This window comes from Lynx rufus, unplaced genomic scaffold (assembly GCF_022079265.1).
Source record: "Lynx rufus isolate CCGP_SWC_20201006 ecotype Redwood Valley unplaced genomic scaffold, mLynRuf1.p SCAF_1, whole genome shotgun sequence".
Lineage (NCBI taxonomy): Eukaryota > Metazoa > Chordata > Mammalia > Carnivora > Felidae > Lynx > Lynx rufus.
In genome coordinates this window covers 124,155,588-124,182,430 of record NW_025814823.1, presented here as the reverse complement: position 1 = coordinate 124,182,430, position 26,843 = coordinate 124,155,588, and the positions used below count along the sequence as shown (strand labels likewise).

The 26,843-nt window shown below is 34.6% G+C and overlaps 1 protein-coding gene across 3 annotated transcripts in view; it reads right to left on the bottom strand.

Annotated features, from left to right (window-relative positions):
- Positions 1-26,843, bottom strand: part of DDX4 (DEAD-box helicase 4) — an 85,788-nt gene that overhangs the window by 40,579 nt on the left and 18,366 nt on the right. For 2 of the 3 annotated variants that reach the window (XM_047064772.1, XM_047064879.1), the window contains exons 3-6: positions 14,139-14,216; positions 10,241-10,318; positions 8,542-8,592; positions 3,851-3,910 (exon numbers count right to left, since the gene is read on the bottom strand). In XM_047064772.1, the coding sequence (XP_046920728.1) occupies positions 3,851-3,910; positions 8,542-8,592; positions 10,241-10,318; positions 14,139-14,216 (267 nt within the window). The remainder of the gene's footprint in view (positions 1-3,850; positions 3,911-8,541; positions 8,593-10,240; positions 10,319-14,138; positions 14,217-26,843) is intronic. The other variant, XM_047064810.1, reaches the window with a different exon arrangement.

The following is a 26,843-nucleotide window of genomic DNA, read 5'->3' as shown; positions in this document are numbered from 1 at the left end:
CATTTAAACTTCGGGTAAAAGAAATATAAACATCTTTTCTTCATTTAAGAAAGTACTTACCATAAATTTAGTGAGGTCACTCAACCTTCAATATATAAAATTCAATTATATTTCTATATACCATTCTATGTACAAAATGAAAATTTTTAAATGATATTGATCAATGACATCAGCAAAAATGGCAAAGTAACAAACTCCATATTCTGCTACTCCAAAAAAAGAAAAAAAAATGGACAAAAATTGTCAGAATAAAAATTTTCCAAAATGAAAGTTAATCAGACTTGCAGTAACCCAGAGAATATTTTAAGCTGATTCTCAGAACGGTGAACTCTGTGGCATATTTCAACTTACTTCAGTCCCATCTCCTGGCAATTCCACTTCTAGGCATATATCCCAAAGATGCAAAAACAACGACTCCAACAGATAAACATATATGAATGTTCATACGAGCATAAGAGCATTTTATATATACAATGGATAATTATTCAACCATAAAAAGAAAAGTTCTTTGTTCTGACACATACTACAACATGAACATTGAAAACGTTATGCTAAGTGAATTAAGCCAGACAGAAAAGGGCAAATGTCTTATGACAGTTATCAGGACATGCCAATCAAAACCATAATGAGATACCATTCTACACCCACAAGGATCACTACTACCGAAATGACACACAATAACAAAGACTGGTGAGGGTACAGAGAAGTTGGGACACTCCTACATTGTTGGAAGGAATGTAAATTGGTGCAGCTGCTGTAGGAAACAATTTTTCAGTTTCACTCCTAAGTATGTACACCAAAAATGAAAACACATGTTCACATAAAACTTGTACGCAAATATTTATAGTAGCATTAGTCATAATAGCTCAAAAGTGGAAAGAACCCAATAATCCATCAGGTGATGAACAAACAGAACATGGTACACTGTGAATTATTAATTAGCCATTAAAAGGAATTAAGTACCATCACATGCTACAACATGGACAAACCTTGAAAACATCATGGTAAGTAAAGAAGACACAAAAAAACCACATATTATATCATTTCATTTACATAAAGTCCAGAATTGGCAAATCCATAGCTACAGAAAGTCAGTTAGTGGTTGGGTTGCTAAAGGATGGAGATAAAAGGGAAATGGGATGAATTGCTAATAGGCACAAGGTATTTGGGGAGTGGGGAGAAGGAAATGTTCAGGAATTAAAGAGTGATGATTTGACATACAACACAGTGAATATACTTAAAACTACTGAATTATACACCTCAAAATGGTGAAGCTTATGTTATATGACAAATTAGATAAATAAACATAAGTATCACAAAATATCAAATACTAAAGTAAAGAAAGACGTATAAACACTCACTAGTGAAAACTGCAAAACATAGGAAAAACTCAAGATTTACGATGGGGATATTCAGGAATTGGAAGCACCAATATTTGCAAAGATGGCCATTCTCTTCAAACTAATCTACAGATTCAGTGCAATCCCCAAAATATCCCATTAAGTTTTTTCCTGGAAATTGATAAACTGAATCTGAAAGTCACATGGAAATGCAAAAGACTAACAATAACCCAAGTAATACTGAAGAACAATAAACTTGGAAGACTTACACTACCAGATATTAGGACATATTATGAAATTACACTAATTTAGGCTATATGATAAAGGTGTGAAAATACAGAAACTGACCAATGGAAAGGAACCAAGTCCAGGAATAGTTCCACATAAATACTGTCACCTGATTTAGGACAAAGGCAGCCTAGCAGTGGAGAGTGGAAGGGAAAGTCTTTCAGAAAGTGATACCGGATCAACTGCACACCCTTATGGGGAATATAAATGGACCTTGATCCCTATCTTACACCATATAAAAAATGAAGTCCAGATGAATCACAATCTGAATGTGGAAGCTAAAAAAGTAAAATTTAACAAGAACAAGAGAAGACAGTATCTCCATTACTTTAAAGGGAGCAAAGAGTCTCCAAATATAAATGTTATCCAAGAGTTATTTTTATTGTTCTTGCAAATTTTCTGTGTTTATTTGCAAATAAAAAGGTAAAAATAGACACCCCAAAAAAAGGTGGCAAAAAACTTCAATCAGCACTACACAAAAGATGATGTGCAAATCGCCAGTAAACATACGATGCATTGCACATTTTATTAGCGCATCAAGAAAAGGCAAGTTAAAACCACAATGAAATATATCACCACAGACTTAACAGAATGGTTAAAATTAAGAAGAAAATACCAAGTGAGGTGAGGATGTGGGAGTGTACCTCAGTATATTTATCTTGAAAACATTTGACAGTAAAAAAAATATACAAAATCTATGAGCCAACAATTCTATTTCTGAATATATAACAGTATCACCAAAAGCAATGTACTGGAATATCCACAGCAGCAGTTTCAAAATAGTCCAAAATTGGAAGACATCCCAACAGCCATGTACTGTTCTGTACAGCAGAACAGTAAAACAAAAGAATCTATATAGTAATGATAATGATTACAACTGCAACCAACACTATGATTGCATCTCACAAACACATTAAGCAGAAAGAAGCTGGAGACAAAACAGCATGTTGTATGATTCCATTTATATTAGGTACAAAAACAGAGAAAATTAATCTGTCCCGCCAAAAGTCAGAATACAAATTACCCATGTGGTGGGCAACTTGCTACTGAGTGAATATGATCATAAAAGGCGCTTTTGAGGTGCTAGTAATTTCTACTTCTTGATCTGGATGCCTATGAACATGTATGATGCATGCACACGTCTGGTACTTTATGTCATATTTCAATATAAATTTAAATACACTTCTATTTATGCACACATACTTGTATTTACTCACCACCATGTGCACGCTTTCCCTACCTTCAAATGTATACAACTCCAGAGAACAGCGATCAGGAATACCCAAAAATGACTGTTTCCCTGTGAGTCACCCTGTATTAGTCAACAGGCCAGGATCAAGCACATAGAGCTTTTGGCTTCTGACTGCATCCCATAAGTATGAGTTAAGTAGATTTAAAGAGAATAGTGAGGAAGATACTCACTGTTCTGCAGAAAACAACCAAAAATTTAAAACTAAGAGCAATACTTTAGGAATATTAAGTGTTAAAATTGCTTGTTAAAGTAAAAGCAATTCTAAAAGGGGAGTCTGGCTTTTACTTAAATTTCCTTGCCATTATTACATGTCCCCCTGCAATTATCATTAAAAAATTTATGAGGTAAATAGCCATCCCTCATTCACCACCAAATTCCTCCCTACCTCACAGCCCTAAGAAGGTTATACTGAAGTCCACAAGTCCTAGCTTCACTAGGGAGCGTGGGCTAACTATTCAATAGGGAAGGAAAAAGCCGTTCCCAAGTTATGGTGAAAATACTAATGTATCTGATTATTATATAGTTCCTAAGGATAAACTCTTTTAATATAAGGAGATTTAATATCTTTTAACGTAAGGATTTTTAGTAATTTTTATCCATTTTATAAGTTCACTATGTGTTGTTGAAATATCAAAAATAAAACCCACATGTCTACCCATAAATGATTATCAAGAATTAAGCATGGTAATGTTCATACCATCTCACCTCAACTTCATCAGAGGCAGGATTAGCAGAGTATGATAGAGCACTGCCAGACTTGAACAAAGAATAATCTACAATTTCTTCCCTCTCCCTCATCTCCAAATACTCTATTCAGAGACAATGACATCCCAGTTCATATATATTGTGAATGGCCAGAACTCATAGTCCCTATTCTGTACTTCATAACACATTCTGGAGATCTTCAGGGAAAGAAACCCAATGACATTAGAAAATGTAAGTACAAACTGTTCCAAAATATGGTCCTTACCGCCTCTCTTGGAAAATCCTCTGTTCCGTGTTTGATTATCTTCACAGTCATTACTAGATTCTTGAATAAAAATTTAACATGTGAGTAGTATCTAAATAATTAACTTTAAAGGTGAAATATCTAAATAGCACTGTCACAGGACAAATTAGTGAAAAAATATTTTCTTAAAGTAAAATAACATTTTAATTCTTGAAACAATTTTAGCAACAAATATAAAGACATTATTCAGTTAACTCCCTATACAAATCATTTAATATATCTAAATGTTAAATGTTAAGCATACAATTGAGAACTCACTTTTTACCAAGTGCCACACACAAGCCAAAAAATAGGAATTTCAAAATGTTAGTAGGACTAAAAATGGTTTCAGAAACATCTAAACTATTAAGTAGTCAAGTGGTTCTGAAATGTCAGCCATAGGCCACTAGAAATACATGGCTATTTTTTTTTATAATGCTATCAATATTTCTGTAATTTGCCTTTCTTAATAAACCTCAGACATTAGAGGCTTTTTTTAATGCTAACTTTTCCCTAATCATCCTAATGAAAGAATTTGCAGATATCCCATCTTTTCTGTTTTTAGTGACATTATCAAATAACATTACCACAGTTTTTAAATAGAGAATAACTACACTGAAGGCTAAGAATGAGCTAGAAAGTGGTTAAAAGGAAATTCCTAGAACCCACCCCCAGAGATGTTTATTTTGAAAGAATAGGTGAGAGCAACAAATGATTAATTTTTCAAAATTTAAAAATATGTTACTAATATGACCTTTAGTAATAACTTTACAAAACTCTTTCTAGAAAACTCCAACAAAGCCACATTTGGGAAATAAAGAAATGGCTTATACATGTCATGAAATGTTTAAAATCTGAGAAGTTTAAGTCACAGTAATGTCATCAAGTGGCTAGACAGCTTAGAAGCTATCAGTTAAGTTCCTTGCAAAAATGCTAATTTAACAATTAGTATTGTTCTATAAGAAATAACCCAGAGCTCTTGTTGCAGGCTCCTACTTGAAATGAAGTCAACAACTACCAAACATTCCTTAAGAACAATCTAGGGCGCCTGGGTGGCGCAGTCGGTTAAGCGTCCGACTTCAGCCAGGTCACGATCTCGCGGTCCGTGAGTTCGAGCCCCGCGTCAGGCTCTGGGCTGATGGCTCGGAGCCTGGAGCCTGTTTCTGATTCTGTGTCTCCCTCTCTCTCTGCCCCTCCCCTGTTCATGCTCTGTCTCTCTCTGTCCCAAAAATAAATAAAAATGAAAAAAAAAAAAAAGAAAAAAAAAAAAAAGAACAATCTAACAACCAGACAACTTTCTAGAAAGCAGGATTTAATACTACAAGGGAACTTAACAAGAAGGAAAAAATTGGGGAAAGGTTAGCACACCCTGGAATAATGATGACAGCTAACACTTATTGCCTTATATGAAAAAAAAAACAACCTATGAATTAATTTGAGAAGTGAGAAGGAGAAAGAAGTCTCACATTATTTTTGTCCAATTATTCCCCTAAAATAAATCTATATTTTGACCACACTGGGAATTAAAATAGCCTAATGGCATTAGGAGAAGTTGGGTGAAGGGCACAATTATATTAGCAGAGGGGTGAAGGAAACACTCTAACTTGTTAACTCTAACTTTCTAACTTGTTGTAAGTCTCAGACTATTTCAAAATAACAAGTTATTTTAAAAAATCACTGTATGGGAATGCAAGCTGGTACAGCCACTCTGGAAAACAGTATGGAGGTTCCTCAAAAAAACTAAAAATAGAACTACCCTATGACCCAGCAATTGCACTACTAGGTATTTATCCAAGGGATACAGGTGTGCTGTTTTTAAGGGACACATGCACCCCAAGGTTTATAGCAGCACTACCAACAATAGCCAAAGTATGGAAAGAGCCCAAATGTCCATTGATGGATGAATGGATAAAGAAGATGTGGTATGTATGGTATGTATGTGTGTGTGTGTGTGTGTGTGTGTGTGTGTATATATATGTATGTATATATGGTATGTATGTGTGTGTGTATATATGTACATATATACATATATACATATACATACACATACATACATATGTGTGTGTGCATGTATACATATATATACATATACATACACATACATATATACATATATGTGTGTATATATATGTACATGTATACATATACATATATATACACACACACATACATACCATACATACATACATACAAGGGAGTACTACTCAGCAATCAAAAAGAATGAAATCTTGCCATTTGCAACTACATGGATGTAACTGGAGGGTATTATGCTAAGTGAAATTAGTCAGAGAAAGATAAATATATGACTTCGCTCATATGAGGACTTTAAGAGACAAAACAGAAGAACATAAGGGAAGGGAAACAAAAATAATATAAAAACAGGGAGAGGGACAAAACATAAGAGACTCATAAATATGGAGAACAGAGGTTTACTGGAGGGGGTGTGGGGGGGGGGATGGGCTAAATGGGTAAGGGGCATTAAGGAATCTACTCCTGAAATCACTGCTGCAGTATACACTAACTTGGATGTAAATTTTAAAAAATAAAGTTAAAAAATAAAATCACTGTAGAGTTAGAAGATAAAGCCAAGGATAAAAAAGAGAGATTATCCCAACATCAGCTATGACCACATTATATTATTAATTACATAAAAATCACTAAAACTGTATAAAATATGTAACTTAAATAAAATATAAAGACACTTTAAACATATAAACATAAATAACACATAATACATTGATTATATAAAACATATCAAATATATATTATTAGTATGCAAAAATGTCACATATATTATAGCATTTTATATAAATAATATCACAAAATTATTAAAAATTAATAGTAATAACAGAATTCAGTATAGTTTAGCACTGTTCTAAATGAATAATATGTACTAACTTTTTAAATCTTCACAAAAACCTTATGAAATGGGTATTATCATCTTTTATCAATAGATAAAAGCTATACCAGCTAGAGGAAACAAGACTGCAGGGCAAATAACAACCACAAAAGATGCTATTCATTTGCATGCAGAGTAATAGCTTCTATCATGATATTAAAATCTGTTCCTGGGCTTGCCAACAACAACTGTAAGAACAAAAGAATTCAATCCATATATATGTGGGGTTTTTTTGGGTTTTTTTTTTTTTGTTTTTTTTAAGGGGACATAAGCTTGAGAACAGAAGAAAGAAGATGAAAGAGAAGAAAGCAGACCATTTTAGAGGAAACAAGTTCTCTCAGGTGCCAGGAGAAACTGGACTTTGTGCTCAAAAGCACAAATTGGTTAGGTGAACATGATCTTGAAATATGAACTGATTTAAAAATGGGAGATTAGGTAGAACAAAAATGGAAAAGAATAAAAATTGTTTTTTTTCTTCTGTCAAATATTACTTCTATGTTATGTACATTTTCATTTGAATAAGATATGAAAAAATGCAGAGACAATTAGGCAGGATGAGACTGACGACAGTTTAGGGAAACAGTCTTATTAGAGATATTAAAACCCCATCTAACTCCAAACAGGTTTTAAGGTGATCATTCTAGGCTTGGTATTGATTTTGAGAATCACTGTTAAGAGTATAAAAAGATTAGGTCTCAAATAAATCATGAAGATGGATGGCATTTACTGTTTACCATGAATGTGTGTGGTACTAAACTTCATACTTTCACACACATTTTCATTAAGTTTGCCTAACAACCTTTTAATATGATGGCCTCCACTCTGCAGAATAGCAAATTGTGGCTCTGACAAATTAAGCAACTTGCTCTGTCATTTAACTAGGTCACAAAGCAGGACCAGGAAACAAAGTTGCAAATCCAAAATGTATTATGTCATTATGTTTCCATAGATAAGTGATTACCAAACAAAATGACATCAGGATCACCAGGCAGGCTTTTTAAATACAGGTTCCAAGGCCTCATCCAAATCTACTTAATCAGTAGAAAGCACTATTAATTTTTATAATCTATCTTCTGATAACACTACTCTACTCTCATCATTCTCTTTACTCCTCCAAACCAGTGTGTCAGTACTTTTGATAGAAATGCCTTGATAGCAGCAGTCATCTACATACTCATGAATCTTTTTCCACTGTCAAGAATTATGTAAGTCTGAATAGGGATCTGCATGTCCCAAACTCTATGTGTACATGGACATGGAGTTTTGATTCTTAACTTGTTCTTTCTATTATCCCCTTTTTCTTAAGGTAGCAAACCATTCAGAAGTCGTACCTCATAGACTAAGTCAAATGGCAATAGGCCAAACTAGGATGCCTGAATTCTTGGTCAGTGCTCTGGTTATAATTGCTGTATGAAAGTGGGTTTGAATAAATTAGAACTGAAAATCACTGTGACACTTAATCCTAGTTTTCCCTTTAGCATGTACTCTGAACATTCAATTTTATTTTTTTTTTAATTTTTTTTTCAACGTTTTTATTTATTTTTGGGACAGAGAGAGACAGAGCATGAACGGGGGAGGGGCAGAGAGAGAGGGAGACACAGAATCGGAAACGGGCTCCAGGCTCTGAGCCATCAGCCCAGAGCCTGACGCGGGGCTCGAACCCACGGACCGCGAGATCGTGACCTGGCTGAAGTCGGACGCCCAACCGACTGCGCCACCCAGGCGCCCCTGAACATTCAATTTTAAAAGCCGCTACAAAAAACATTAAACTTACGTCTCCAGAAACCAGAGCTATCACCTTCTTCAAACTTGTTGTTGGAAAAACCTATACAAAATAGAAAATTAAACTTGCAAATTTCTGAAAACAATTACCTGTATCTCTGTGGTAAACAAACCAAAAGACAAAGGGCAAAAAACAGCAAAACAAGTGCTACTTGTTATGATGCCCCTTTAATACAGGATAAACTACACAGAAGTATAAATATAAATACTGAATAAAAACTCACACGGGTTGGGGGGCACCTGGATGGCTCAGTTGGTTAGGCAACCGACTTTGGCTCAGGTCATGATCTCACAGTTTGTGAGTTGGAGCCCCAAATCAGTCTCTGCGCTGACAGCCCAGAGCCTGGAGCCTACTTCAGATTCTGTCTCCCCCTCTCTCTACCCCTCCCCTGCTCATGCTCTGTGTCTCTCTGTCTCTCAATAATAAATAAATGTTAAAAAAAAAAAATTTTTTTTTTAAACTCACATGGGTTGGGTAACAATTTCTGCCTTGTGTCAATTAACTAAGGTAAAATGTCAGCCAACGTTATAGCATCTCAGATGTCATATATTCTTCTATATTATATGGTCAAACTAGGGCTATATATCAACATAACACACTACATACTTTCTATTCAAAATATCAAATGTTTTAAAACCTTCAATCTCTTCATTTGCCAGAGGACAATATTACTCAATTATAATCCAATAATCAGTAATTTTTCCCATCTCAGTAATAAGGAAATTCTTCTAACATTTTTTATTTTCAGCAAGTTTTTTTTACATCTTTCATTTAACTCTACTTTCAGATTTCTCATATAATAAAAACCTGTACGTAGATTTACGTGTCTCTGGAACATACAGATATGTCTCTAAAATTAATTTTAAAAGGATCTATCAGTAATATTTCATAAAATTTTTAAATGTTGAATCTTACTAAAATTATCTTTAGTGCAAAGACATTCATGGAATAATATACCTTAAAATTAAATGTCAATATAAGATGCCTGTCAATCAGTATTTAAGCAAAATTATAAAATATGCTTATATTAAATGATGGCTTCTGCAATACAGAGACTAATCACTTTGACAGGTATTAAATTTATATGCAGAATGTATATATAAAGTCACTTAATATCTCACGTACAAAATAATCTAACATCCCTTTTAACACAGAAATCTAATACACAATTATGATATAAAAGTAAGTACCCTATAGCTTCAATGTGTAATTAGATGAAAAGAGTTTTTCCTTGAAAAGATAATTTCCAAATAAAGATAATCTATACAGAAATAGCATATTCCATAAAACCTAAGTTTTCAGTTATTTAGTTCATGGCAGTATTTGCAATCTTTTAAGTTGGTTCAGAAAGGATTATAATCTATCTACTACCCTCCACAACTGACCTTTCCCAACATTCAACCCTCTTCAATTGTCTGGTTTCCAAAATGCTTGGTAAAGTCATCCATCTTCACATTATCAGTCTTGATCTTAAGTTATGCTCCAGTTCTGATATACAGTTTTTAGTTTTTAAGAAAAAAAAAATGTAACTTCGAAGCTACTACTGGTTCTTTGCTCAACTCAAATTTACCTTTTGAAGTATATAAGATGGATCTCTTGCTGGGGGCCATAGGGGAAGAGTCTTGAGTACAGGAAAAAAAAACTAGGGCTCACTCAAACTGTGATTATAAGATTATCGTCAGCAGTTTACCTCTGTTTCCAAAACTCTTTCCAACTCCAAAGCCACCCACTGTGGATGTATTCTCCCTTTTACTAGACTCGCCAGCATCTGAAAATTCAGACAGAGTTAAAACTCTTTAAAACATATAACTAACTGTGCCATCAAAGACTAGAAATTAAAGGACTCCTTGAGATTGCTTAAAAATAAAATCTTTTTTAAAAAAAAAAGGAGGAAACCTTGCTGGGTCTCTTGACCTCAGAGTTGTAAATTCAAGTCCCATGTTGCATGTAAAAATTACTTAAAAATAAAATCTTCAGGGGGTGCCTTGATTGTGCAGTTGGTTGAATGTCCCACTCTTGATCTTGGCTCGGGTCATGATCTCATGGTTTGTGGGTTTAAGCCCTGTGTGGGGCTTTGCGCTGATGGTGCCAAGCCTAATTGGGATTCTGTATCCCCTTTTCTCTGCCCCTCCCCTTCTTATGCTCTTTCTCTCTCAAAAAAATAAAAAAAAAACAAAAAAAACCTTTAAGTAAATTATTTAATTTTATTTTAAATAATTAAGTTTTATTTTTATTTTTTTAATGTTTACTTATTTTTGAGAGAGACACAGAATGCCAGCAGGGGAGGGGCAGAGAGGGAGGGAGACACAGAATCTGAAGCAGGCTCCAGGCTCTGAGCTGTCAGCACAGAGCCCAACGTGGGGCTCAAACTCCCAAACCGTGAGACCATGACCTGAGCCAAAGTTGGATGCTTAACCAACTGAACTATCCAGGTGTCCCTATTTTAAATGAATCTTTAGGGTAAAGGTACCTCCAAGGATAGGGAGAAACAAATATAAGAACTTATAAAGATATAATATGCTTCAACTTTTTATAAAAAATTCATGTTATAATATTAAGGTAAAACCATAAATATACTACTGGTGAAATACAGCTTTCTATTAGTTGTTATTTCATGAATGACTTTTCCTGACTTTTAATGAGGAAATTCAACTGTGATTTTCTGTATATTGAAACCTCACCCTGTATAGAGCCAGCTACTTAAACTTATGCCCCTGTATGAAGGTTACATGCTACTGAACATGTTATATTCTTGTCCGATTTTTTAATTATTACTTATTTATTCTGTTAACATTTAAACTTCTCAATCTTTCCACTTTTAAAATTCAAATTAGGAAGGAACTAGGCAATAAAGAAATAAAAGCTGTGACTGCCACTCCCCTTATCACCTCTCCACTCTTCCAGCGTCTTTACTCATATTATCTTTGAACTTTATCTCCTACCACATAACACTGAGCTCTCAACATTTTAATTCACACCAAACAATGTCCCATGTTCCGCACTGTGAACTTCTAATACTTTGTACCTTCCTGTATACTTCAGCAAGGCATTCCCTGCTTTCATATTTTCCTACCAAAATTCTTCAGCATGGCATTCCCTGTTTTCCTATTTTTTCCTATCAAAATTCCTTTCACACTTCAAAACCCCAGTTCAAAGGCAACCTCATCTGAAGAAGTCTTCTTTCAGACCTCCCGTCATCATCAATCCTTTCTCCACATTCCCACAGCACACTACAACTTTATTTCTTTCCATGTGTTTCTCTATCACTACATTAATCTTTCTGAGGGCAGAGGTGCTAAGGCAAGAAGCATGGTTATTTAGAACAAAACACTAGAACAAAAGACATCTGAAACAACATAAACTGCCACTTCACACTATCACTAGAAAAATTAAAGTGTTATCTTATGGTCTTCATAAATTGTGTCTTACCTATCTGTGTAATATCTTAATACAACTAAGTTAAAGGACCTGCAAAACTTCTAAAGCCACGTGCAAAACTGCGTAAGAGCAATTATCCATATTTTCATCAGATTCTAAAGATGTGTGTGATTCAAGAAGTTAAAGCTATTTATGTTATACTTTATAGAACATAAAAAGGGGATCAATGCTGTATTATAAGCAATTAAGAGACAATTTCAAAAACAAATTACTAGCTATGCAAGTTCTGAGAAAAAAATATCACAGAGGTTGAAACTAAAATAACGGGTTAACAATAACGAAAAGGAGTTATATTAATGGGTCTATGAATTCCCAAGATTGTATGTGGTACAATGGTAACTTTTTTAAGTATTAACATTCAACCAAGAATTTTGATAAGTCTGTTTTTCAACCTAACCCATATGAAATTAACAACGTGTAGTAAAAACTGTCTAAGTGGTGTTTTTCTCATTTAAAAAGCTTTTATTCAGAGATACCAGCTTCCAGTTATGGAATGAGTAAGTCACACAGATGAAAAGTACAGCATAGGGAATATAATCAATGATACTGTTAATAGTGTTGTATGGTAACAGATGGTAGCTACATTTGTGGTGAGCATAGCACAACCCACACAGGTGATGAATTACTTCATTGTACACCTGAAACTAATTCAATATTTTAGGTCAACTATACTTCAATTAAAAAAAAAGAGAAAAAAGTACATTCAATTAATGTAAAACTTTAACAAGATATATAAGTATACTTTCTGAACTTGAAAATTTAAAAATAGTTAATTCAAAACATTTCTGGCTTTGGTAAAAATAAAGTATTTAAACTTTTAAAAAGATTTTTTTCAATAATATTTTGAAATCTACATCAAAAAGTGTCACCTCATCTATTCTAAAATGGGATTTAAAAACATCTACTCAAAAATAAAGTTTTAAAATAAATCCAATATTAAATATTTCTCTAAGTGTAATATTAAGATATTATCTCTAATGTTAGTAATAACTAACAAAACCCACACCTGAACCTCTTGGCAAGATTACATGATTTTTATTCATCAATGCTTCTTACTATGAAGGTTTTAAAAACAGAATATATGTGCATATTTAAGGAATAAATTGGGGCACCTAGGTGGCTCAGTTGGTTAAGCATCCAACTCTTGATTCTGGCTTGCGTGATAATCTCACAGTTCATGGGTTTGAGCCCCATACTGGGTTCTGTGCTGATGGTGCCAAGCCTGCTTGGGGTTCTCTCTCCCTCCTCTCTCTCTCTGCCCCTACCCTACTCATGCTCTCTCTCAAAATAAATAAACTTAAAATTTTTTTTAATAATTATTTCCAAATTATATCAAAATATAGATCCACATGTTAACTATGTTAACTGAATCCAAACAAGAAATTAAGTTTTCCAAATATCAAAGGAAATGCCACACCTTTAGTTTCCAATGAATAAAAATCCTTAGAAGTAAGATTTTTCAACATCTAATGAATTCAAGATTAAATGTTTTGTGTATTTAAAACTACCAATTAGCCCTTATTTATGGCATCTTGTAAAAGAAATAAATGGTCATAAAGATATTTAAATAAATTGGAGGTTCTCATATTTTATCACACTATACTAAAACATAAAGCAGAATACTTTCAGCATTTTAATAACAATCTAAAAATGGGCCATAGTAAGGTGTTCTGCTGTGTCATTATCAGATCACACGGTTGATCTAAAAATAACAATGAAAAGTTTCAACACTGGGAAAATAACCTCTTAATATTAATGACCTAAAAGAAATGCTTCTGTGCTGTCTTGAGGAATTTAAAAAAAAACAGGTTCTTCTCACCCTCATCTGTGAAGTTTTTACCAACATTCCTCCCATGCCAATTGTTGGACATCAATAATCAAACACATTAAGTAGCAGCTCTGTAAAGCAACTATCTTTAATCAATCTAACCAATCTATTTTTATCAATTGAACTATCTCCTACTATCCCAGAAAAGGAAAAAAAAGCAAAAAGAACACTCATAGTTGAAAAAATGATAAACTCATTACCTCAAAGTCTACTCTGCAGAGAGTGAAAACAGATTTAGCTTTGCACTCAACAGCCATAATAGTCTCTATTCATTCTACCATTCAACAGTTGAGAAGTTTTAATGAAAGACAAAGATACTTACCTCTGTTTCCCAAACTCCTCCCAGAAGCAAATCCACTTCTCATGAAATGATCTCTTCCAGAAGGTCCATCATCCATTTCTAAAGCAATTAACATTTTGAAGCAAATCCAAATTAGCATCTGGTGGTACACAAATTTTAAGCCATTCCAATGTACCACCCACAGGACAAAGGAGAATTATATAAATCAATAAGAAAAACAAACAGCCTAGTAGCCTATCTAAGGGAGTTTTCCAAAAGAAAAATAAATGGTAACTAAAGCTTACTCAACTAAACAGAATGGAAATCAAAGGAAGGAAATAGCTTTTTTCAACCACATGACTGACTGGAAAACAGTTTTAAGTTTGCTAATAACAAAACCAGTCAAAGACATAGGGGAACAAGAACAAATCGTATACTATAGTGAAGCTATAAATCAATCTTAATCCTAATTTTAAAAGAGTATACTTTTTGAAAGTATATTAACTTCTCCTCTGGATAAACAAATCAAACTGTCATATAGAAATTGAATCAATACTTACATCTCTACATCATGCCTAAACAGTTTTACAGGTGAGCTCTACCAAATCTCAAAGAACAAATTATTTCAATTTTCTACAACCATTCCTGGAAATAGAGGAATTATTCCCCAACCCATTCTACCAAGTGAACATAATTTTGACATGACAAGGAAAACTCTCACAAGTAGATGCAATATCTCCAAAACAATTATTAGCAAAACAACCCCAAAGGAAACTGAACAGACAAAACATTATGACCAACTTGGGTTTTTCCCCATATGCAAGGGCATTTTAACATCACAATGTCTTCAAAAGGTAATTAACAACATCAACATATTAAAAAGAAAAAACTACCTCCATAGGTCTATGATATAAGTCAACACAATTTATGACTTAAAAACATATACTTAGCAATTTAAGGGATATTCATGGCAGCTTTGTTCATACCAGCAAAAAGGAAACAACTCATATGTGCATCAGTAAGAGAATAAAAATATATGGCACAGTCACACAAGAGTATTACATATGTAAATATGTTCTATAATTTATTATACAGAATTATATATATTGTATATGTGTAGTGTATTCATGTAAGAGTATGATTATAAATGGACCAAAACAACTGTCAACATGGATAAAACTTAAAAAGAAAACTGAGTGAAAAATTCAAATTGCAGAAAAAGACTATATATAGTAAGTTACCATTTTTGTAAAACTCAAGAAGCAATCTTAAATATAGTGTACAGTGTACATATGTAATAAGTTTCTTTAAAAAAAAAACAGGTGCCTGGTGGTTCCATCAGTTGAGGGTCTGACCCTTGCTTTCGGCTCAGGTCATGATCCCAGGATGGTGGGATTGAGCCCCATGTGGGGTTCCATGCTGAACGTGGAGCCTGCTGGAGATTCTTTCTCTCTCTACCACTGTCCCTCTCCCCCACTCATACTCTCTTCATGTTTAATTTTTCTTTAGTAATTTTAGGGATTACTGTTCTCACTTTCAGAAATTTAACTAAGTGCCATCACTGAATTTTATCCAGTTCAATCCCCAACAAAATACATAGGAAGAAAAACATCAGTACAGAAGTCCATAATATAAATAAATGATGAAGCATAGCTATTTTTCTATAGTGCTCTGAACCCTATCAAAACAAATCAAAAGAAATAAAAATAAACTCCATTTAAAATGAAATCAGATTAATGAAAGCAATTCCCACCCAGTGACCAAAGAATATATCTCATATATAGTCACATTTGGACCAGATCCAGGAAGGAGGAGCAAATTTTGAACTTAAAAAAACAACAACTCACATACTGAACCAAGCAAAAGTACCAACAACTATGGGACTTCAGTATGAGTTCTAGTCCTCTATGATCTTCCAACCTTCCTCTGAAATGATCTGCTTAACACAAGGTGAAAAGGTTAAGGGAAGATGAGAAAGACTTTGTGGCAAAGAGTTCTAAAACAACTTCTCATTTTTTAGGGCTACCAGCTGTCCTAACTTCTAATCCCCTTCATTATCCTAAGTAGCTCAAAGACTAAACATTTATAAATCACCAATGTTGGAAGGAAAAAAAAAAAAAAAAAAGAGGTTAGAGTGGCAGAGAGCCAAAGCATAAGAGACTCTTAAAAACTGAAAACAAACTGAGGGTTGATGGGGGGTGGGAGGGAGGGAAGGGTGGGTGATGGGTATTGAGGAGGGCACCTTTTGAGATGAGCACTGGGTGTTGTATGGAAACCAATTTGACAATAAACTTCATATATTGAAAAAATAAATAAATCACCAATGTTGAGTCTTCCATCTAGAGATCACGTAATTATAAAGGTAATGTGCACTGGGGATCTTGTTAAAGTGTAGATTCTGATGCAGTACTTTTGGTTGGAGCATTAGATTCTGTATTTTAAGAAGTTTGCAGGTAACATCAATGCTACTAGTCTGGTAACCACATTCGGAGTAACACGATTTTTATATCCACCAAAAGACAAACCAGAAAATATTCACAGCAGAAATATTCAAAACAGGAAATACTGTAAACTACCCACATGCCCATTAATACAGTTTACAGCACAGTTACAAAGTAGAAAACATATATCCAAGAATAACTCACAACTACTTGTGATAACATGGAGAGAACCTTGAACACAAGAGAATATATAGTTCCATTGTAAATGATTCCAATTTACAGGAAAAACTGATCTGTGCTGCCAGAAATCACAATAGCAGTTACTCCTGGTCAGAATGATGGTGCTTCGAAGGAAGACATAGAAGGATTTTAGAGCTCCACTAATGTTCTATTTTTTGATTTGGGTACTCAACACAGCAGTATGTTTAGTTTATTCAAAACCAGCAAGCTGTACATTTATGATGTGAATCTTACTTTAAAATAGTGAATCTGTGTGTACACTGTGCTTCAATAAAAAAAATTCTTTTTAAAAAAAGAACTTGGTCTACATAGATCTGAGGACAAAGGCAACTAACCTTGTAATTAGCAGGTAATTTCCATGTTCCAGAGGTTATTTTTTTTTGAAAGATGAAAAGCATAAAATCAAAATTAAATTAGGACATGAGAAAAGAAAACTAGAGGCCAATCTTAATAAATTAATCTTAAAGTGCTAAATAAAAAAATTAACATCTCGTTTCACTGAAAACTACAAAATAGCTATGCAGGGTTTATACTAGGAATACAAATTGTGTTCAAGTTTAAAGAACTCCATTTACAACACTACATTAAGAGATTTAAAGGAGACAACAGATACAAGTAATTTTTTTAAAAAAGCATTTATTAACATTCAACTGCCTTTTCTAAACAAAACTAATATTTGACCAGAAGTGGAAAAAAACTTCCTTGGCATGATTTAAAAAACAATTAATGTAAGCCTAAAGCAAACATCATACTTTAATTATAAAAATTTGGGAGCATTAACTGAAATTGAGAAAAGTCTAAATGATTATTATTTTTATTACTATTTAGTGAATGATATGCTTTATTCATTACTTAAGACAACAAAAGGACAAAATCTGTGTTAAGAGATGAAATCTGCATCACACATCACTAGGGAAAAGAGAGCATGTTTAACAGATGTTGCAGAGAAAACTTTATGCAGAAAAAAAATGGATCTCTATTTTACATCATATTCAAAATAAAGGATTCAACTGTACACTTAAAAATGGTTAAGCAGGTTAAGCTTCTTCAACTTCATAAAGACTATCTACAAAAAAACCCAGAGGTAACATCACACTTAATACTGAGAATCTCAAAGCTTTTCCACGAAGATCATGTACAAGTCAAGGATGTGCCCTCTCATCACTCCATTTCAATATCATACTGGAAGTTCTAACTAATGTAATAAGCCAAAAAAAGAAAATAAAAGGTATACATATTGGGAAAGAAGAAATAAAACTCTTTTTTCACAAATGACATTATCATTAATGTAGAAAATCTAAAATACAGACAAAAAATGCCAGGAACTAATATGCAATTATAGCAAAGGATAAGGATACCAGATTAATATACAAAACCAACTGCTTTACTAAATAACAGTAATGAACAAGTTGAATTTGAAAATAAAACACATTACCATTTACATTAGCACTTAAAAAAAAGTGAATAGGTATAAATCTAACAAAATATACAGATCTCTGTGAGGATAACTACAAAACCCTCATGAACAAAAACCAAAGAACCAAATAAATGGAAAGATATTTCACATTCATAGATACAAAAACTATTGTCAAGATGTCAGTTCTTCACAACTTGATCTATAGATTCAATGCTAACCCAATCAAAATCCCAGCAAGTTATTTTATGGATATTGACAAACCAATTCTAAATTTTTATATGGAGACTTTACATTCTATACCTAGAATAGCCAACATAATACTGAAGGAAAAGAACAAAGTTGGATGAATGACACTACCCAACTTCAATAGTATACTATATACTATATTATAAACCTATAGTGATCAAGACAGTGAGGTATTGGGGCGTCTGTGTGGCTCAGTTGGTTAAGGGTCCAACTTCAGCTCAGGTCATGATCTCACAGTTCATGGGTTCAAGCCCCATGTCAGGCTCTGAGCTGACAGCTTGGAGTCTGGAGCCTGCTTCAGATTCTGTGTCTCCCTCTCTCTGTGTGTCCCTCCCCTCCTTGTGCTCTTTCTCTCTTAAAAATAAGTAAATAAAATATTCAAAAAAAGATTTAAAAAAAAGTGTAGTATTGGCAAAAGAATCAATCAATGGAAAAGAACAGAGAACCAAGCAACATCCACATAAATAGGGTCAAAAGGCAGTACAATGGAGCAAAGACAGTCTTCAAAGAATGGTGCTAGAACTAAACACCCACAGGGAGGGAAAAAAAAAGAACACAGATCCAACCTTACACCCTTCACAAAAATTAACTCAAAATGGATCACAGATCTAAATGTACGTGCAAAACTATACAACATCTGGAAGAAAACATAGGAGAAAACATAGATGACCTTGGGTATGGAGATGACTTATTAGACACAACACCAAACGCATGATCCATTAAAGAAACAATTGATAAGCTGAACTTCACTGAAGTTAAAAACTTCTGCTCTGCAAAACGCAATGTCAAAAAAATGAGAAAACAAGCCACACACTGGGAGAAAATATCTAAGAACACATCTGATAAAGGACTGTTAGCCAAAACAAAGAACTCTTAAAATTCAACAAGAAAACAAATCCAATTAAAAAATGGGTCCAAGACGGTAACAGAGACCTCAACAAAAGAGATACACAGATGGCAAACAGGCATATGGAAAGATACTCCACATGATAGGACATCAGAGAAATGCAAATTAAAACATTAAGATGCCACCATATACCTATATGGAAGGCCCAAATCCATTAACACTGAAAATATCAAATGCTAGCAAGGATATATAGCAACAGGAACTCATTTATTTGATGGGAAGGTAAAAGGGTATTGATATTTAGCAAGACAGTTTGGTAGTTTCTTACAAAACTAAACATACTCCTACCATATCATCTAGCAAGAGTGCTCCCTGGTATTTACCCAAAGGAGCTGAAAACTCATATCCACATAAAAACCTGCACATGGTTGTGTTTATAGCAGCTTTATAGCCAAAACTTGGAAGCAATCAATACATCCATCAGCAGGTGAATAAATTTATAATTGTGCTACATCCAGACAACAGCATATTATTCATTGTTTTAAAAAAAAAAAACTGAGCTATCAAGCCATGAAAAGACATGGAGGAAGCTTAAATGCATATTATTAAGTGAAAGAACCCAATGTGAAAAGCCTACATACTGTATGATTCCAACTGTGTGACACTCTAGAAAAGGTAAAACTATGTAGACAGTAAAAACAGCATTGGTTACTAGGGGATAGGGGAGGAAGAGAGATGAATAGGCAGCACACAGAGGATTTTTAGGGCACTGAAAATGCTCTTTTTGATACATGATGGATACATGTCATTATACATTCATCCAAACCCACAGAACATACAACACCAAGAGTGAGCTATAATGTGAACTATGGACTTTAGGTGATTATAAAGTGTCAGTGTAGGTTCAACTGTAATAAATGTACAAATCTGGTTGGGAATGTTGATAATGGGGGAGGCTACGCAGGTGTGGAATAGGTCACATGGGAAATATCTACGCCTTCCCCTCAATTTTGCTATGAACTAAAACCACTCTAAAAAATCTAGTCTTAAAAAATTTTTTTTAATTTAAAAATATCATGGTTAAAATGACAAAATTTACGTTGTATGTTTATTGTACCACAATTAAAAAAAAAAACCACTTCATTTTAACTGCTATAGACCCATGGTCTGGGTTGACCACAAAAGCCCAAATGCAAAGATCTTTTGTGAATCCTGTATTCACTCATACTGAATACACAATGTTCTGATTTGTCACTGAAATAGTTACCATGAATTTTTTTTCTAAAGGACAGAGTCAGATAATTAAAAGCTAAATGTGAAAAGTAAAAAACTCTAACAGTAACAGGTGGTTACTCCTAACGCAGAGGTGACAGAGTTTGATCAAAACTGCAAAAGCATATCAGAAAGTAAAAAAATTAGTTCAATGACCTCACAACAAAATTTTTCAACAATAAGACGCATCACAGACAAAGATGACAGATTACAGTATGGAAGGAAATATTGGCCATGTATAAATCAGAAGAGCACAAAATCTAAAATACAGGAGGAATGCCTGCCAATCAATAAGAGAAACAGAGCATGCATAATAGAAAAATGGGCTAAAAACATGAAGAGGCAACTTACAGGAGAAACCTAAAATATTACCAAACATATGAAGAGATACTTCAGCTGTTAATCAGATAAATGTATTTAAAACAATGAGATTTTACTTTATACCCAATAGGCTGGCTAAATTTAGAAGACTGAATAGTATCAAATATCAATGGAGATATAAAAACCTTTATATCCAACTGATGGGAGTATACACTGGCATAGTTATTCTAGAGAGCAATTATTAAGTATTCAGTCAAATTAAGTACACATACACCCATGACCCTCTAATTCCTCTCCTGCGTCCATTACCCAAAGACATTCTCACTCCAGTCTATGAAGGGATATGTACAGAAATGTTCACCTTTGTGGTAGTGGAGGGTGATAAGATGTATTCTCAGGGTCCATTATGGGAGTGGGGGTGGGGTGTAAATAAAACTTGGAGACAAAGGGTATTAAATACCTTGCAGTAGTTACAAACAATGAAATCAATGATCCATTACAAGTAAGTCTTAAGCATAGTGGTAGGGTGGGAAAGAATGAGATCTTTACCTCAATTACATTTTTCTAAGTTAAAAATACACACATAGAAAAAACAGGCACACAAAACAGCATGTTTTAAAACACACATAAAGAAGAACAGTTCCTTTGGGGGAAAAGAGCACCTGATACTCCCTTACATAAACAGCTCATCTAGGACTAATTCAAATCATTCAAAAAAGGGTAATGAAAAAAATCAGCAAAGACAACATAAGATCTGTGCCATACTGGGGTGCCTGGGTGGCTCAGTCAGTTAAGCGACAGACTTAACTGACTCAGGTCACGATCTCAGAGTTTGTGAGTTCGAGCCCCAAATGAGGCTCTGTATTGACAGCTCAGTGCCTGGAGGCTGCTTCAGATTCTGTGTCTCTTCCTGTCTCTGCCCCATTGTGTCATACAATGAGATAAAGAGGAGGGAATGACAAAAGAGGAAAATTAAATAGGAAACAGAGTTTAAAAAACTTAAATCTTAGGGGCGCCTGGGTGGGTCAATTAAGTGTCTGATTCTTGGTTTCAGCTCAGGTCATGATCTCGTGGTTCATTAAGTTCAAGCCCCACATGAGACTCCATGCTGTCAGCGAGGAGCCTGCTTGGGATTCTCTCTCTCCCTCTCTCTCTACCCCTCCACTGCTTGCCCTCTCAAAATAAATAAACTTAAAAAAATAATAATAATAAAAATAAATAAAAACATAAATCCTCTTGACAAACACTAGCTAATTCCTCTCTAGGGAAACTGCTCTCCCCAACAAAACAGCCTGGCCCTGGCCCCATTACTTGATAGAGGAGCCAAGCACTCAACATGCTGTGTCCATGCACATAAAGTTGATTTCCTACCAGCATTTTTAATGGTCCACTCAAATACAAAAAAAGCAGGCAAGGACAACCAGACTTTGGCCCAGCTGCCAGTAAGAAAGGCTCCCCAAGCAGACACCTAGATTTGGTGCTCGGCACAGGTCGTCAGGCTCTGGCTTGGTGGCCAACATCCAGGATCTTCGTGGGGCAGCACTCCTTTCCTTCATGGAAAGGAGTCTGGGGGTCACGCTAAACTCCAAGTTTAAGTTCTGGACCCTGACATGAAGCAGTGATGCCACTTCTGGGGCTTGTCCATGGCTGTACTCCTGAACAAACTAAGCATGGACCAGGCCAACTCAAAAGTGAGCCCAGCCTGGGCCAGGGGCACCCAAGCGTGGCAGGGGCAGACAAGGGAAAGGAGAGAAATTGGTCTGCTGCCTGCGATGGGTCTTAGAGCTCAGCCAGTTTTACATCATAGTTACTGAATCCATAATAGGTGTTTTAAAAAAATTTAAGATTCTGAGTGGTTGAAATGATGTCTGGCAGCAGCTTAAATATAATTCAGCCTGCTAAGGTGTTACTGTTTGTGTTGAGTATAACAAGCAAGGAAGACAAGTTAGAAGGAATAGGATATGAAAACATAAGCAGAGTAAACATTATTTAATTATTTACTGTTCTGTTTTAATTGTGGTTTAGAGGGACTGGCCATTTATTTTTTTTAAATATCTTATAGACTTTCATATTGACCGTATTTCCTGATTACTTAACAAATTCATCAGATTATTAATTTCAAAACAGCGTCAGAGCACTTGGGTGGCTCAGTCCATTAAGCATCTGACTTCAGCTCAGGTCATGGTCTCGTGATCCCTAAATTCAAGCCTTGTATCAGGCTCTTGTGCTGACAGCTTGGAGCCTGCTTTGGATTCGGTCTCTTTCTCTCTCTCTCTCTCTCTCTCTCTGCCCCTCCCCCCTCACACTCTGTCTCCGTCTCTCAAAAATAAACAAACATTAAAACAAAAACTTTCCAAACAGCGTTAATAGTCTCAACCAAGAAAACATAATTACTAGAGTTAAATACTCAAAAGATATGTGACACCTTTATGGAAAAATTATAAATAAACAGGAGATAACCAGGCCCATATATGGAAAAACTAACTACAGTAAAGATACTTTTTTAAAAAGTTTAGACAGAGAGTGAACTTGTAAGTGGGTGAGGGGCAGAGAGAGAAAGGGAAAAAGAGAATTCCAAACAAGCTCCCTGTTGTCAGAGCAGAGCCTGATGCCAGGCTCAATCTCATAAACTGTGAGAACATGACGTGACCCAAAACCAAGAGCCAGATGTTCAACTGACTGAGCTACCTATGTGCCCCAAAGACACTTTCCTTCCAAGTTAATACATAAATTTACTGCAGTTTTATCAAAATGGCAGTAAGATTTTTCTGAATGTAAATACAGATACTAGGGGCACCTGGGGGATCAGTCAGTTAAATGTCTGACTTTGGCTCAGTTCATGATCTCGCGGTTCGTGGGTTCAATCCCCTCATCGGGCTCTGGGCTGACAGCTCAGAGCCTGGAGCCTGCTTCAGATTCTGTGTCTCCCTCTCTCTCTGCCCCTCCCCGACTCGCACTCAGTTTCTCTCTCAAAAATGAATAATTTTTTTTTAATTTGTTAAATAATAAAAAAAAAAAGTTTAAGGGGCACCTGGGTGTCTCTGCCGGTTAAGTGTCCCAACTTCGGCTCAGGTCATGATATCACAGTTTGTGAGTTTGAGCCCCACCTCAGGCTGTGACAGCTCAGAGCCTGGAGCCTACTTCAGATTCTGTGTCTCCATCTCTCTCTGCCCACACTGCACTGCCACCCCTGTTCACACTGTCTCTCTCTCTCTGTCTCTCTCAAATATAAATAAACATTAAAAAAATTTTTTTAATTAATACAGATACTAAATTTTTATCTGGAAAAATAAGGTCAAGTATATGATTCTGAAAGAATAACAATGAAGAGGGAATCATCCTAGCAGATAATAAAACTTACAATAAGCCCATAGAATTAATAGAGCTCTATTTGTGCACGGATAGACATACAGAGCAGTGGAAACCAAAAGAGAACACAGATGCAGACTCTACTGGGTTGAACAGTGTCTACCCAAAATTCATGTCCTTCCTAGAACTTCAGATTATGACCTGATTTAGAAGTAAGGTTGTTGCAGATATAACTGGTTGAGTTATCATACTGGAGTAGGGTGGGCTCTTAATCCAATATGACTGGTATCTTTATAAGAGTAGACACAGAGACCCAGACACACAAAGGGAGAAAACCTTGTTAAAGTGGAGGCAGAGATTGGAATTAAAGAGCTTTCAGTCAAGAAATACCAGGGATCAACTGCCACCACCAGAAGCTAAGGGAAAGGCATGGAACAGATTCTCCGCTGGAGGCTTCAGAGACCGCATGGCTCTGCTAACACCTTGATTTCAGACTTGTAGCCACTAAAACTCTAAGAGAATCAATTTTTATTGTTTTAAACCACCCAGCTGTGGTGCTTTGTTACAGCAGCATTAGGAAACTAATACAGAAACCTTCAAAAGAAGCGTTGGGACAAATGACCTTTCTTTTTGGAAGCAAACATTAAGGTAGACCACCAATATACACCATTACGTTCCAGATAAATTTAAAATCTAAACAGAACAAGTAAAACTTAAGGTTTTTGGAAGAAAATTTTGAATATCTTTGTAAACTAGATATAGAAAGTTTTCTTACAACACAGAAAGTAAAATAACCTAAGAAAAGATTGATACATTTTCTCAAAACTGAAAATTTATGTACAATATAAGCATAAATAAAAGAGAAGACATACAACACAAAATATTTATAACCTAATGTAGCCAACAATTAATCAATACACAAATTATGTAATGAAATCCTTGAAATGAAGGACAAGTGATCCAGTTAAAAAAAAAAAATAGGCAAAGGATATAAACAGGCAGTTCACAGTGCTCAACACAAATGGTCAATGAATAAAATGGAGTAAAACTTGTGACATATTCAGATAATGGAACATGATACAAAATTAAATCAGTTCTGTATATATCAACATGGACAGATCTCAAAATGTCAAATAAAAACTGCAAGCACAGTAAAACAAAGCATTTGTGCATAAAATACAAAGTAGTACTTATTTATAAGTACTTATGTGTATTTAAAAATTAAAAACTGAAAAGTTACTACATACATTATATTTGTTTCTTGAAAGAGAGAACAGATACAAAGAACAATATTCAGGAGAGACTAAAGAGGATTTCAGTTTCATCTGTCATATTCTACTTCATTAAAAGGAAATCTGAAGAAAAATGCTAAATCAGTGGTAAATACTAGGATACATGTTATAATGTTCCCTAATTTTTTGACTCTTAAACTTCTGAAAATTAAAGTAATAAACAATGAAAAATATAAATAAAAAACACAGAAAACACAGGAAAGAAAAAACTCTAAGTAACAACAGAAATAACCTTCAAATAAAACTAACAATCCTCAGAGAAAAAAATAACACAAGGAAATTTCTCAAAAGTGCAGAATATGTATTTCAGATTTAACAGGCTCATTAGGTGTCTTACACAATAAATAAAAAGTCCCACATCAAGGTACATAATCATTAAATTTTCAGTATTCAGAAGACAAAATGAGATCCTAAAACTTTAGAAGAATTCAGAAAAATAGTCATACACAAAGGACCAGAACTCATTAGAATTTCATGTACAATAAGGCAATATGAAGTCTGTGGAGGAAATTATTTCCAACCTGAAATTTTATTCTTAAACTATTAAGCATGAAGGTAAAGACACTTGTAATATCTCAAATTTATGTCCTATTCTTCCTTTCTCAAGATGAAAGAAAACTGACTCTACCCAAGTGAGGGGGGAGGTGAAAAAAAATTAAGACAGAGAAAACATGGGATCCATGGAAAACTGAACAGGAATGAAGAAGAGGTGAAGTTATTAATTCTTGGGATGCGAGCCAAGAGAGCAGCAAGTGTACTAAAACCAAAACAGAAGAGAACATAACAGAGTATACTGTATAAAATAACAAAGAAATGTAACCATAACATATTTTATGTCTCAAATGAGAATGATGCATACATAGCCATGCAGATATAAAAAACGAATTTAGATTTTTAAGCAAAAAGTGTAACTATTAGGAGAATGGGAAGGGAAGAAGTGTGAGGGAGGTTGCACGAGGGAAGGGGAAAGACTAAATACTCATGATAGATACTGAGTTAAATGATGAATGAGAAAGGGAACTAAATGTTTTCAATTGTAAGGTGTGAAGTTACCATGTGACATTTTAAAAAAGAGGTTAGAGTGGAAGAGAGCCAAAGCATAAGAGACTCTTAAAAACTGAGCACAAACTGAGGGTTGATGGGGGTTGGGAGGGAGGGGAGGGTGGGTGATGGGTATTGAGGAGGGCACCTTTTGGGATGAGCACTGGGTGTTGTATGGAAACCAATTTGACAATAAACTTCATATATTGGGAAAAAAAATAAATAAATAAAAAATAAAATCAGTTAACATGAATTTTTTCCACTGAATTTTGCAAAGAATAAGATTATAATAGTTGATTTAGGAGGGTTTCTATGACTATC